General features: G+C 42.5%; 1 protein-coding gene across 3 annotated transcripts in view; it reads right to left on the bottom strand.

Moving 5' to 3' along the window:
- Nucleotides 1-13,442, bottom strand: part of oga (O-GlcNAcase) — a 67,762-nt gene that overhangs the window by 1,473 nt on the left and 52,847 nt on the right. For all 3 annotated transcript variants that reach the window (XM_069900364.1, XM_069900362.1, XM_069900363.1), the window contains 3 exons: nucleotides 10,571-10,659; nucleotides 9,591-9,783; nucleotides 1,797-1,956 (listed from right to left, as the gene is read on the bottom strand). In XM_069900364.1, the coding sequence (XP_069756465.1) occupies nucleotides 1,797-1,956; nucleotides 9,591-9,783; nucleotides 10,571-10,659 (442 nt within the window). The remainder of the gene's footprint in view (nucleotides 1-1,796; nucleotides 1,957-9,590; nucleotides 9,784-10,570; nucleotides 10,660-13,442) is intronic.

Raw genomic sequence — 13,442 nt, 5'->3', positions numbered from 1 at the left:
GTCTCAAAGACCACACATTTCCCATGCTCTTTGAAGATCCAACAGAAGTTTATCGCCTGAGATTTGTTGCGGCTGAATAATAAAATGAGGCTTCATGACCTTTACTACATGCAGCAGTAGCAACTTGAGAACCAAAAGTTGTGTAGCACCTGACACAGTTCAAGATAAATTGGGTCCTGGAGATGTACTGTTGGATTAATGGATTAAAGGATTTTAAACGGTCACCATTTATAATTGTACCTTTCCCTTGCCATTCCCTCCAGAAAAAAAAAGGGTCTTATCAATACACAACTTTGGATTCATCCGAATACTCAAGGCTTCATTTGAATAAGAATTAAATTTAAATAATCTCTCTATTTATTCCAGAACAAATGTACATGTGATATGATTGGATGGGATCTTGCCTCAGGAGGCAACTTGATAGACAAACATTTTAATGGAGGGATATGGGGAAGAGCAGGCTCTAATGATAGCAAGGAGGTGCTCCCTCTGGAGGGAGAGACTAAAGTGGCAAATGCTGAAGAGTAAAAGCATAATAGTACATTGACTTTGGAAAACCTAAGCCCCCCCCCCCCCCAAACTGGCAATTGTAATTTATTAAGTTAGTTTCAAGCATGGGCATCTACCAATCCAAATAAAAGCCTTAATTATTTTAGTACATTCCTTAAATTATGTTAATAGGATTTGCACTGGTACAATTGGAATAGGTGATTAATCTTTGGAATACTATTCTTCAAAGCATTTACTTTTCCCAACATTGACAAGTATAATGAACACAACTAGCACCCTTCAAAATCGGTATCATTGTCTGAGGCAAAGGTGGTGACAAGCACATCCAAGTTCTCACTGTATAAACCGTCAACATTATGGATTCCAGTCTGTCGTCAGTGTTCCACAATAAATCATCTTCCGTGCCATCAATTGCACAGGAGATACTGCACGTTTTAAATGATTTTGTCATAGTCTCTAACTTTGTCCCAAGCCTTGAGCACAAAGCCACACAGCACATCAAGTGATGCAACACACATTACCCCACCTTTTGTAGATGACTTTACTGCACTGAACATCTGTGTATTCTATTCCTCGTGCACATGGTCTTTGAATGGCTTGTTCAAATAGACATTGAGAAGTTGCAATATAGATGTCAAACCACCCGGGATAACTGTAAGTATTATGTAGTGCTAATCTACTTTTAGTGTTCTTAGTTAAGTGGCGATGAAACATATCCCAGACCAGCAAACTCTGTTCTTTGTGTAAACCATGAGCTTTGGGGATTGACGGGGCACCTCAGGCAGCTAAAAAATGAAGCTTGACTTGTACGCCGGCTGAAAAAGGTGGGTCGACTTATATGCCAAAATATATGGTAGGTAAAAAAATATGGTTTTCAATTGGCACACCTCGCTGTTCATTCACTAACCACATGCACGCAATCTCAAGCAACCAGAAAATTCACGTATCCAGCATTTACAAATCCACATAGGTTCCAGATACCAGGGATTTTACGGTATCTGCCTGCAGGAAGTAAGAATTACGGACACGTGTACATTGTACAATGTGTACAGAAATAAACAGTGTTTTTCAGCTTCTAGGCTGCCTGAAAATGTAGGTACGGTATTGAAAGCCAACAGGTTCTAACAATGTTTACAATCTCCTGCTTCTTTAATTCTGTTTGTGAATTATTGAATAACTATTAGGAATTTATCTGCAAGGTGCAGGAATCGAAGGTTTACTCAACATGATCAACATAACGCCCACAAGCAGATATAGGCGAAATACTTGGATACAGGGGTCCTTACCGTTAGCTTTTAGGGAAGAAAGCAAACACCCCATCATACTTTTAGCCACACTAGGATCCGTTACTTTTGAATGCACATCAACTTTGATTAGCGAGGGAAAGGTGGCGAGGAAGTTTTCTGGCAAGCCTTGGTGCTCTTCATGGAAGCTCAGCATCATTTTCTGTGGATACAAAAACAAAGCTCGATATTGTGGCCTCACCAACTTTCTGATTAACTGCAACATGACTTCCTGACCCTTCATCCTGACTGAAGGACACCTTCTTTACCACCCCATCCAATGTGTGGCCACTTCCACCGAGATATGGACTTGTATCACCTTCCACTTCTCTGGATTAATCTTCACCTGTCTCTTTCCATCCACATTTCCTACTGAATGCTCTATCATCTGCCCACTTACTCATCAGCCAATTTACATTTTAGTCTAAATCATTTCTATACAAATTTCATAAACAGCACAGGTCCCAGAGCCGGTCAAGGTGGAATACCAGCAGACATAGACCTCCAGTCACCAAAACACCCCTCCACCACCACCTTCTATCTTCTATGGTCAAACCCATTCAAATCCAATCCCCTTGCCAGCTCGTCATATAATTTTTTTTTTAAATTTAGACATTCAGCACAGTAACAGGCCATTTGGGCCCACAAGCCTAGGGTACCCAATTAACCTACATCCGTGGAATGTTTTGAACAGTGGGAGGAAAACAGAGCCCCCGGGGAAAACCCACACAGACCAAGGGAGAGCATACAAGCTCCTTACAGACAGTGCAGGATTTGAACCCCAGTCCCAATCCCTGGCGCTGAAGAGGCATTGCACCTACTGCCAAACCAACCATTTGGTAAGCATGTGGCTCACCCCAAACCCTCTGCTATGAAAATGATGAAGAAGCTTCACCTTAGAAACCAGCTGGCGTTGCCCATTTCAGAATCCTGTAGGTATGGTTTGAGCTCAGGTCACAATAAATCTCTCGAGGTCACCACGCAAGTTGATAGGGTAGTTACGAATGCTGGCCTTCATTAGTCAGAAGATCAAGTTCAAGAGCTATGAGGTAATACTGCAGCTCTTTAAAACTCTGATGAGACCATGCTTGGAATATTCTGCTCAGTTCTGACCCCCTTACTACAGGAAGGACGTGGAAGCTATGGAGTGGGTGCAGAATAACGTTGCCTGGATTAAAGAATGTGTTATATGAGGCAAAATTAAGAGAGCTATGGCTTTTCTCTTTGGAGCAAAGGAGGACAAGAGGTGACATGATTATGAGAGGCATACATAAGGTGGGTTGCAGGCACAATTTTCCCAGAGTAACAAATACCATGACATCTGTACAAGTTTAGGGGAGGAAGGTTTAGGGCAGTCGTCATGGGGGACTTTAACTTCCACAGATTGGGAAAATCAAGTTGGTCGTGGGAGTCTGGAAAAGGACTTCATAGAATGCATCCGCGATAGCTTTCTTGAGCAGCATGTTAAGGAACCCACAAGAGAAAATGCTCTCCTGGATCTAGTGTTGTGCAATGAGATAGGTCGAGTAAATGATGTAATAGTCAGAGACCATCTGGGAAATAGCGATCATAGTATGATTGAATTTCTCATTCAGATGGAAGGGGAAAGAGTTAGATCTAAAACTAATATATTATGCTTAAACAGGGGTGACTACCATAGGATGAGGGAGGAATTGGGCGGAGTGGACTGGGAGCACAGGCTAATTGATGAAACAGTTGAGGAACAGTGGAAGATTTTCAAAGAAATATTTTGTAATGCTCAACAAAAATATATTCCGGTCAGGAAAAAGGGCAGAAAGGGAGGGAAAAATCAACCGTGGTTAACAAAAGAGAGTATAAAATTGAAGGCGCAGGTGTACAAAGCTGCAAAGACCAGTGGGAAACTGGAAGATTGGGATAACTTTAAGAGACAACAAGGGGTTACAAAGCAGGTAATAAGAAACGGGAAAAAGGATTATGAAAGTAAATTGGCACAAAATATAAAAACAGAAAGCAAAAAATTTTATAAATATATAAAATGGAAGAGGGTGGCCAGAGTTAACATAGGACCCTTGGAGGATGAGAAAGGAAAACTGGTAGCAAAAAATGAGGAAATGGCCGAGGTACTGAACAAATATTTTGTGTCAGTCTTCACGGTGGAAGACACGTCCAGCATGCCCAAGTGCGGAGTTAAGGATGCGAATGTTGGGGAAAGCCTTGATAAAATAGTTGTACAAAGGAAGAAGTGATGGAGAAACTAATGGGACTAAAGCCAGACAAATCACCTGGTCCTGATGATATGCATCCAAGGGTTCTGAAGGAAATGGCAGAAGTTATAGTCGATGCATTGGTGGTCATATACCAAAATTCCTTGGATTCTGGGCAGGTCCCGGCAGACTGGAAGACAGCAAGTGTCATGCCACTTTTTAAGAAGGGATGTAGGCAGAAGACTGGAAATTATCGGCCAATTAGCTTGACGTCTGTAGTTGGAAAAATGCTTGAAGCCGTCATTAAAGATGAAATAGTGAAACTTTTGGAACGTAAGTGTTCAAGCAGGCAGACGCAGCATGGTTTTAGAAAGGGAAGATCTTGTTTGACAAACTTGTTAGGATTCTTTGAGGATATAATGGGTGTGGTGGATAGAGGGGAACAGGTTGATGTTGTATATTTGGATTTCCAGAAAGCGTTTGATAAGGTGCCGCACAAGAGATTTATCAGTAAGTTACAGGAAAGTGGAGTCCGGGGAAGTACACAGACATGGATAGAAAATTGGTTGTCTGACAGGAGGCAGAGAGTCGGGATAAGTGGGAGTTTTTCAGGTTGGCAGAGAGCGGTAAGTGGGGTGCCGCAAGGGTTGGTGCCAGGCCCACAACTGTTCATCATTTACATTGATGACTTGGAGGAGGGGACAAAATGTGGTGTAGCCAAGTTTGCGGATGACACCAAATTGAGTGGAAGAGCAAATTGTAATGAGGATGTGGAGAGCCTGCAGAGGGATTTAGTTAAGCTGGATGAGTGGGCAAAGGTCTGGCAGATGGAGTACAATGTTATTAGTAAGTGTGAGGTTATCCACTTTGGCAAGAAAAATAAAAGAGCTGAATATTATTTAAATGGTGAAAAACTACAGCATCCGGTTGTGCAGAGGGACTTGGGAGTGCTTGTGCATGAATCGCAAACAGTTCGGTTGCAGATGGAGCAGGTTATTCAGAAGGCAAATGGAATGTTGGCCTTCATCGCTAGAGGAATTGAATTCAGGAGTAGGGAGGTAATGTTGCAACTGTATAAGGTACTGGTGAGACCGCACCTGGAGTACTGTGTCCAGTTCTGATCTCCATATTTGAGGAAGGATATACTGGCTTTGGAGAAGGTCCAGAGGAGGTTTACTAGGTTGATCCCTGGGATGAGGGGGTTGACTTATGATGAAAGATTAAATCATCTAGGATTGTATTCGCTCGAGTTCAGAAGAATGAGAGGAGATCTTATAGAAACATATAGAATTATGAAGGGTATGGATAGGATAGATGTAGGAAGGTTTTTTGAGCTGGCCGGGGAAACTAAAACGAGAGGACACAGTCTCAAGATTCGGGGGAGTAGATTTAGGATAGAGATGAGGAAAAATAGTTTTTCCCAGAGAGTAGTGAATGTTTGGAATTCTCTATCCAGGGAAGTGGTTGAGGCTGCTTCATTAAACATATTTAAAATTCGGTTGGATAAATTTTTACATGACAGAGGAATTAGGGGATATGGGGAGAAGGCAGGTAGGTGGAGTTAGGTCATAAATTAGATCAGCCTTGATCCTATTGAATGGTGGAGCAGGCTCGATGGCCCATTTTTGGCCTACTCCTGTTCCTACTTCCTATGTTCCTATGTCAGGGGTAAATTTTTAGAACATAGATCAGTACAACATCATGGGCTGAAGGGCCTATACTGTTCTGCTTTGTACACTGGCCAATGACCAAGAATAACATGAAATGGAGGGCTTGGAGGCAATGAAACCCATGAAGGGCTGCTAAATACACATAGGCTGTACCCTCTCAAACACCAAAGCAGGCAGAGAAACCAGAATTGATTACAAAAGGTCAATTAGTGGGAAGCAAAGACAAAAGGAAAAACAGCCAACAGTAGAAAAGAAAGATATTTGCAATGTCCTTTTAGTCACAAGGCAAGGCCATGGCTGTTTGCACAACACCAGAGTTGATGCAAAGCCATCCTGGGTGAAGCCTGGTGCCAAGATAATAACCTCCCTCTCAGCATAAGACCGATTACCGACTTTGAAGGGAGGGGAAGCAGAGCCCACACCCCTACCCACATCAATGGTACTGAAGAGGAGAGAGCAAACAGCTTCAAGCTCTTGAGAGTGAACATTTCCAATGACCTGACCTGGACCAACCACATTGTCAAGTACCATTCCTCCTTAGGATGATGAGCAAGTTTGGCATTTCCTCCAATGACCCTCAAGTTCTACAAGAACATCATCAAAAGCATCCAGTCTGAGTGCATCATTGTGACCCAACAGGTTCAAACAATTTGTTGCACACAGCCGTCAAACTCCAAAATGAACCTTGCTATGTACCAACTGATCTTCCATGATAACATCATCACTAATGTGCTCTTACTTTACTTTGGCAGTAAAAGGTCAGAGTTGCTCATCTGCTCGCAAAATGAACCTTTTTCACTGTCACCAGGTATACGTGTCAATCAACTTGCAACTCACTGGAAAGAAATCTTTGCATCTGGCAAGTGAGCTTGGCCTCATGTATATAGTTCAAATTAAAGCAAGTTTCTGGTAAAACATTCCAAAGATGAGGCGGAATGCTGTGACGCTGAAGGAGGATAGATCAAGGAAAGGAAGAGGATCAATTGCACCTGGATCTATCAACAGATCATTTGCCAGATTAGAAGAAATCTGCAGGGAAATTGCCAATGGAACCTTTTAGTGATAAGGCCAGGCTCCAAGTTTCATAGTCCGCGCTTGAGACAAAGGCAGCAAAGGACAAGTAAATGTTCACATCCCCAAGCAAATTAGAGCTCAAGTTACTGTTTTGGCTAAAAACTAAAAGGGGAAATGGTAAAAGAAAAAAATCAGTCAAAGCAACAAAGTTGAACAAAATATATCCTGGACTGAAGGAGAAAGAATCAACCCACAGAGGAGCTGGGAATGATCTTCCAATTCTGCTCAAGCACTTGCAGTATTTGGGCACCACCAACACAAGGCTAGTCAGTTCAAGCTTATTGGGAAGATGTGGAGAGACAATGACCATAGAACATTGCAGCACAGAAAAAAGGGCCCTTCTTGTCTGTCCCAAACTTTATTCTGCCTAGTACCACTGACCTCCACTTATTCCGAATCTCTCCATGCCCCTCCTTATCTACGTACCTGCCCAATTTTTTTCATTGTTAAAATTGAGCCCACTTCAGCTGGCAGCTCATTCCACACTCCCACCACACTGTGTGAAGAAATTCCCACATGTTCCCCCTAAAATTTTCCCCTTTCACCCTTAACCCATGTCCTCTGGTTTGTATCTCACCTACCCTCAGTGGAAAAAATCTACTTGCATTTACTGCCAACGTCCATCATAATTTTGTATACCTCTATCAAACCTCCCCTCGTTCTTCTATACTCCAGGGAATAAAAACCTAACCTGTTTAACCTTTCCTTGCAACTCAGTTCAAGTCCTGGCAGCATTGTAGTAAATCTTAGTCATCTAGATTCATGTTTTTTTTTCCAGGAATGTTTGACACATTTGTGATGGTTTAAGTTTTGACTGAAGAAACCAGGCTTTGTAGAGGATAAGTTTGTGAATAAGACTTTCAGAAGATCATTGTTATGTCACCAAACCATCAATTGAAGCCCACAATTTTAATAAAGGGTAGTGATCTATTGATAAGAAAACACTTCTGTAGTTTACAGTCATGGTGAATTACTGCATTTCAGATTGGAGAAGGGTGCATGGTAGGCGCACACACAGCTACAATTCCTGGAAACACGGTAAACTACAAGTCAGGCAATAATAAGCAGGATTGAGCAATCTGGTGAAATAGCTGCATGAACAATGAAGTTCAGTGCAGTGATGCGTTTTGGTTGGAAAATTGGGGATATCCATTTTGAATGGCAAAGTTCTAAAGGGGGTTCAAGGTCAAAGTTCTAAAGGGGGTTCAAGGTCAAAGTTCTAAAGGGGGTTCAAGGTCAAAGTTCTAAAGGGGGTTCAAGGTCACAGTGCTCAAGTTAATACAACATTTATTTAATCATAGCTGGAGTACTGCATCCAAAACATGGGCAGTGGTCCAAGGCATTAATGAGAAGGGTTTTCAGAGAGTAGAAAAATGATTTGTGGAATACCCAGGCTGAGGAACTTCATAGTCACACAGCATGGAAAACAGGCCCTTTGGCCCAAATTGCCCACACTAGCTCCACCTGCTGGCATTTGGCCCATTTCCCTCAAAACCCATCCTATCCATGTATCTGTCCAATTATTTCTCAAACATTGAATTAGTAACTCTCTCAAATCACTTCCTCTGGCAGCCCCTTCTAAACACTCCCCACCTCACCTTAAACGCATGCCACCTGGTTACCAATTCCCCTACTCTGGGCAAAAGATTCCGTGCATTCACCTGATCTTTTCCTCTCGTGATTTTATACCACTCTATGAGATCACCTCTTATTGTCCTGTGCTCCAAGGAATAAAGCCCCAGCCTGTTCAACCTCTCCCTTTCGCTCAAGCCCGTGAGTCCTGGCAACATCCTTGTAAATCTTCTCTGCACCCTCTCCAGCTTGACAACGTCTTTTTTGTATTACGGTGACCAGAATACCCCAAATGGGCCCTCACCAATGACTTGTCCAACTGCATCATGACCTCCCACCTTCTGTACTCTATACTCTTGACTGATGAAGGGCAATGTTCCGAAAGCCCTTTTGACCACCCTATCTACCCATGTCATCATTTTAAAGGTACTATGTACCTGTATTCCTTGATCCCTGTACTCTACAACACTCCCCAGATCTCTACCATTCCAAGTGTAGGTCCTATCCATGTTTGACCTCTCAAAATACAACACCTCACTTTTTCTTGTATTAAATTCCATCAACCATTCTTCTGCCCACCTGATCAAGATCTTACTGCAATCTTTGGCAGCCGCTTTACTCTCTACATTACCAAACACTCTAGTGTCATCTGTGAACTTGTTCATCATTCCATGCATGTTTTCATCTAAACCAAATGATTTAGATGACAAATAGCAAAGGCTCAGCACAAAACCTCATGGCATAACCCTCATCACAGGCTTCCAGTCTGATAAACACCCTCTGCTTTTTTCCATGAAGCCAATTTTTTATCCATTCTGCTATCTCACCTTTGATCCCACACGACCCAACCTTTCAGAGAATCCTACTATGCAGAACTTTATTGAACACCTTGCTGAAATCCATATATACATCTACCCTCATCAATCTTATTGGTCACATCTTCAAAAATAAATTTCAGATTTGAGACTTTTTTTTAATTAAAAAGACATTAGACATGCAGCACAGTTACAGGCTTTTTCATCCCATGAGCCCATGTTGTCCTAATACACCAATCTACAAACCCATACAGATTCTTTTTCCAGGGTTAGAGGAAACTGGAGGTCAGCGGTGATGAGAATGTGGCGAGAATAAAAAATTGAATTAATGTAAATGCGTGGTTGGTGCAGATTAGTTGGGCTGATGGGTATATTTTAGTGTTGCACCTGACTGCAAGAACCCAACGTCTTTCCTTGCAGCGGTTTCCTCTGTAAAAAACACATTTAAAGCAAGTAAACCTCATTATTCCAATAAAATACCTGTTCTTCTGAGAGTTCCTTATTAGCTTCTGGTTTAATGTATTTCTCCCGCATGGCAGGTATCCAAGAAACTTTGCACTTTCGAGCATATGGTTTCACGTCCACAGTTCCAAGGGCATAACCACATACACTGCCCTCATCTTCCAACACAAAGCAATAATCTGGGCTCAGCGTCAGAAGTCCACCCACCAAACTGCAACACAGCAAGAGCAGGACCATATACATCACATCTAAGTAACATTTTCCTTCACCATTAAAAGCAAAGACTTTTTTTTTTAAATACTCTCTCCAGTAGATGCCACCTCTGACTGGGATATGCTTACTCAGGGTGTGACAATGCATCTCTGGTATTTTGTGTCTCAACAATGAGCATCAAAAAGGGCTAAGTGGGGTTGAACGGGACAAAATTCCCCCTGGCTGACTGAAATGTTGCCTCAGGATACTCCTATTACATCAAGGAGATGGTAGATTATTCATTCATAATTCAGAACACGAGCTCTTCCAGTAAACTGGCAGCCAGTGTCTTACATCCAGACGATTGCTGAGGGAACATCAGCCTGCAGAAGGATGAGGTACTTGACTTGAATGTGAGACAAAAATGTGGAAAACATTCCATTCCCCGTGATTAAGTCAGCTTCAGATGTAACCAGTGAAAATTAATTATCAGTACAATTAAAGGAAAAATCAAGGGTCAGCCAAATGTCCAACTCAGAATGTGATATCGATCGGTCTGGTCATTGATAGAAGGGGCTGCTTGCTTCAATTAGAGGCGAGCACCATTCAGCATTTAATGGGTAATCTACATGAATAAGACAGAAGACGTGACACCTCGCTTTCTTGAAGAAAAATGACCAACTGGGTAACTTTCATCAGCATGATTCTATGCGTGGAACTGGATGCCAAGCAGACATTACAGAGCAAGTGAAATTCAGGTACAATTATACTCTCTCCCCACCCCACACACACAAACCTCCACTTACCTATCACCAATGATATCTGGTTGATCAGACATTGTGTCACCATCCATTTCATCATCATACATTTCCTTACAGATCTTGTACACCGAGGCCTGCAGATAAAAGCAAATCTGGTTAATAAATAATCCTGGATGAAGATTAAACATACTGATAAAAATACAGAGGGCTGTATACATTTCATCTTTTCAAATATCACAGCATCCAGAGTCATCACTTGCTCATGGAAATAATCCATGGCAGTCACATAGACTATGGGACTGATGTCAACTTTGCAGGCTTTCACTGAGCTAAATTAAATCCTACTGGTACTTCAAACATTAGATTGAGTAATTTATCTCCCTAAATTCCTAAATAAAATGTACAAATCTATGTATACTTCAATGTTTAAAAAAATAACTGCAATGACAAACAGATCTATTAAAGAGATATACCAGAATTTTGTCTGCACACCAACTTATCCAGTCCCATTCACTTGCCACCCAGGCTTAGCGAATTACATCGACTCCCTGGTTAGGCAATTTAAAATTTTTTCTTGCTTTCCTACTGAAATACCACTGCCAATTTCCAATCCTCTTCAGCCCCAAACCTCAACCATTCTGCAACTCTTTCACTTCTCACTTTTTCATTGTTCTCAAACAGATTTCGATACAATGAGGGTTATGTTTTCAGCTAAAAGGAACACACTCTCCCAAACTACCCTCTCCAAACCTCATCTCAGTCCTGTAAACTTACCTTGCTCACATGGCTGTGTCAAATTTAGCAGAAACCTCCAGTGGAGCACCAGATTTCTGCTACTCTAAAGACATAGAGTAACTGTTGACTAGATCAGACAATTCACTAATACGTTACAATAGCACAGGTATTGCTATTATGAGAAGCAACAGCCTCTGGGTCAGGGGACAAAGTATTTGGTGTACCTGCAAGGGTAGCACAAGCTTGAGCTGAAGCACTGGGGTCTGAGACCTCCCCTACTGTCCATATTACTGGCAAATGTCCATCACTGGAGAATAAAATTGATGACCTGAGGGCAAGGCTACTTTATCAGAGACAGGTGAGACAGATCTCAGTTGTTTGCAGCACTGAGACCTGGCTAACAGAGAACCCATCTGACACATTGACTGGATCGGAACTCAAAATTTTGAAAAAGGGACAGGAGGCAGTGTGTGCTTTTTCGTTAATATTGGGTGGTGCACAGACACTTCCTGCTCTACTGCCTTAGAGAAAATCTCAATTAAATGCAGCCCCTTCTATCTACCTGGAGAGTTCTCATCAGTGATCCACACCGGAATTTACATCCCTCCCAATCATGATTACAAGCAGGCATTTGCAGAGCTGCATGATATGGTCAGTAAACAAGAGACAGCCCAGCCTGATGCACTACAAATCTTAGCCAACAATTTTAACCAGGCCAGTATCAAGAAAACCCTGCCTAACAACCACCAGCATGTAACCTGCTGTACCAGAGATCCCAACACACTTGATCACTGCTACACAGAGATCTGGCTCCAGATGATGGCGGTGCAGCAGTGGCTTTTCTGAACCTGATGCTACCGCAGTGGTTAAGAAGGGCGCCGTGCAACGATTCTTAATTGATGAACATTGAATGGTAGAGTCCCGTGGAAATGTGTGAACCACGAAGATACAGACCTACGGAAGAAAGCTGCAGGGCTGCACAGTCTGGTCTGCTGTGGGTTTTGGGCCTCCAGACTTCGACATCGTTTGCTGCCAGTGGCCAAGGTGGCGTGCCGGAACAGACTGCATCATGGCTAGGAGGATCTGGAAGTCTGTGTGTTCTGTGGTGAAAGTATCGAGGAGCCTGAAACAGCCGCGTCGAGTGCCGGCTTGAATGTTCTGAAGGCTGTGCCGTCTTGGAAATGGGGCCCTGTAGCAGATGGTGGGATTGGTGACATTGGGTCTCTCTATCGCTATTGTGCGGAAGTTTGCGGGCCCATATGGATGTGTGAACTGTGTGGCAGTTCTTTACTTCAAGCTACTAATTTTTTTTAAACTCCGTCTACAAAAATGTAACTCGTCTCCGCTGTGACTTCTATCTAGTTTTTCATCTTTTACTGTATTGTTTGCCCTTTTTTTTAAATTCACTATGAAGCTCTGTGTAGGTGTGTTTCAGACTTGTGTAGTTTCTTTATTCTTTTGTTTAGTCTGGTGTAGGAATGTCATAGTCTTGTGTTTTCTATGTTGTTTTTGTGTAATCTCGTGAAGTGTAGGTAGTATTATGGTTTGGAGGAACGTTATTTCATTTATTACTATGTACTGTTTTACAGTCTGGTCTTAAATAATAATAAAAGCGTCATATCGTATAAAGAAGGCCTACTGTTCTTTCCCAAGAACACACTTTAGCAAGTCTGATCACCCGGCTGTGTTCCTTCTGCCCTCATACTGACAGAGCCTAAAAAGGGAGGCCCAAGGTCAGGACAGCTAGAAGATGGTCACAGGAGGCTGAAGAACAGTTACAGACAGGACTTCCTCGAGTCAGCGGATTGGGCGGTTTTCAAGGACTCAGCTGAGAATCTGAACCAGTACACCAAAACTGCCACTTTGGGTTTTCCCCAACCAGAAGCCCTGGATGAACAATGAAATCAGGAACCTGCTGAGAGCCAGATCACAGGCATTGAAGTTGGAGTTACAAATCAGTGTAGCACGATCAGGTAAGACCTGCGGAAAGCCATCTCCCGGGCAAAGTGAAGATTCCAGATGAAAATGGAAACCCAACAGCTGTGGCAAGGCCTAAATGCCATAACCTGTTACAAAACCAAATCTGGTAAAGTAGCAGACAGCAAAACTTCTCTCATAGAGGAACTCAACGCCTTCTATGCCCAATTTGACGACAGTAACAGCGCACCCCCACGAGCCCCTT

Source organism: Narcine bancroftii, chromosome 10 (assembly GCF_036971445.1).
Source record: "Narcine bancroftii isolate sNarBan1 chromosome 10, sNarBan1.hap1, whole genome shotgun sequence".
NCBI lineage: Eukaryota > Metazoa > Chordata > Chondrichthyes > Torpediniformes > Narcinidae > Narcine > Narcine bancroftii.
This window is presented reverse-complemented; position numbering and strand designations above follow the sequence as displayed.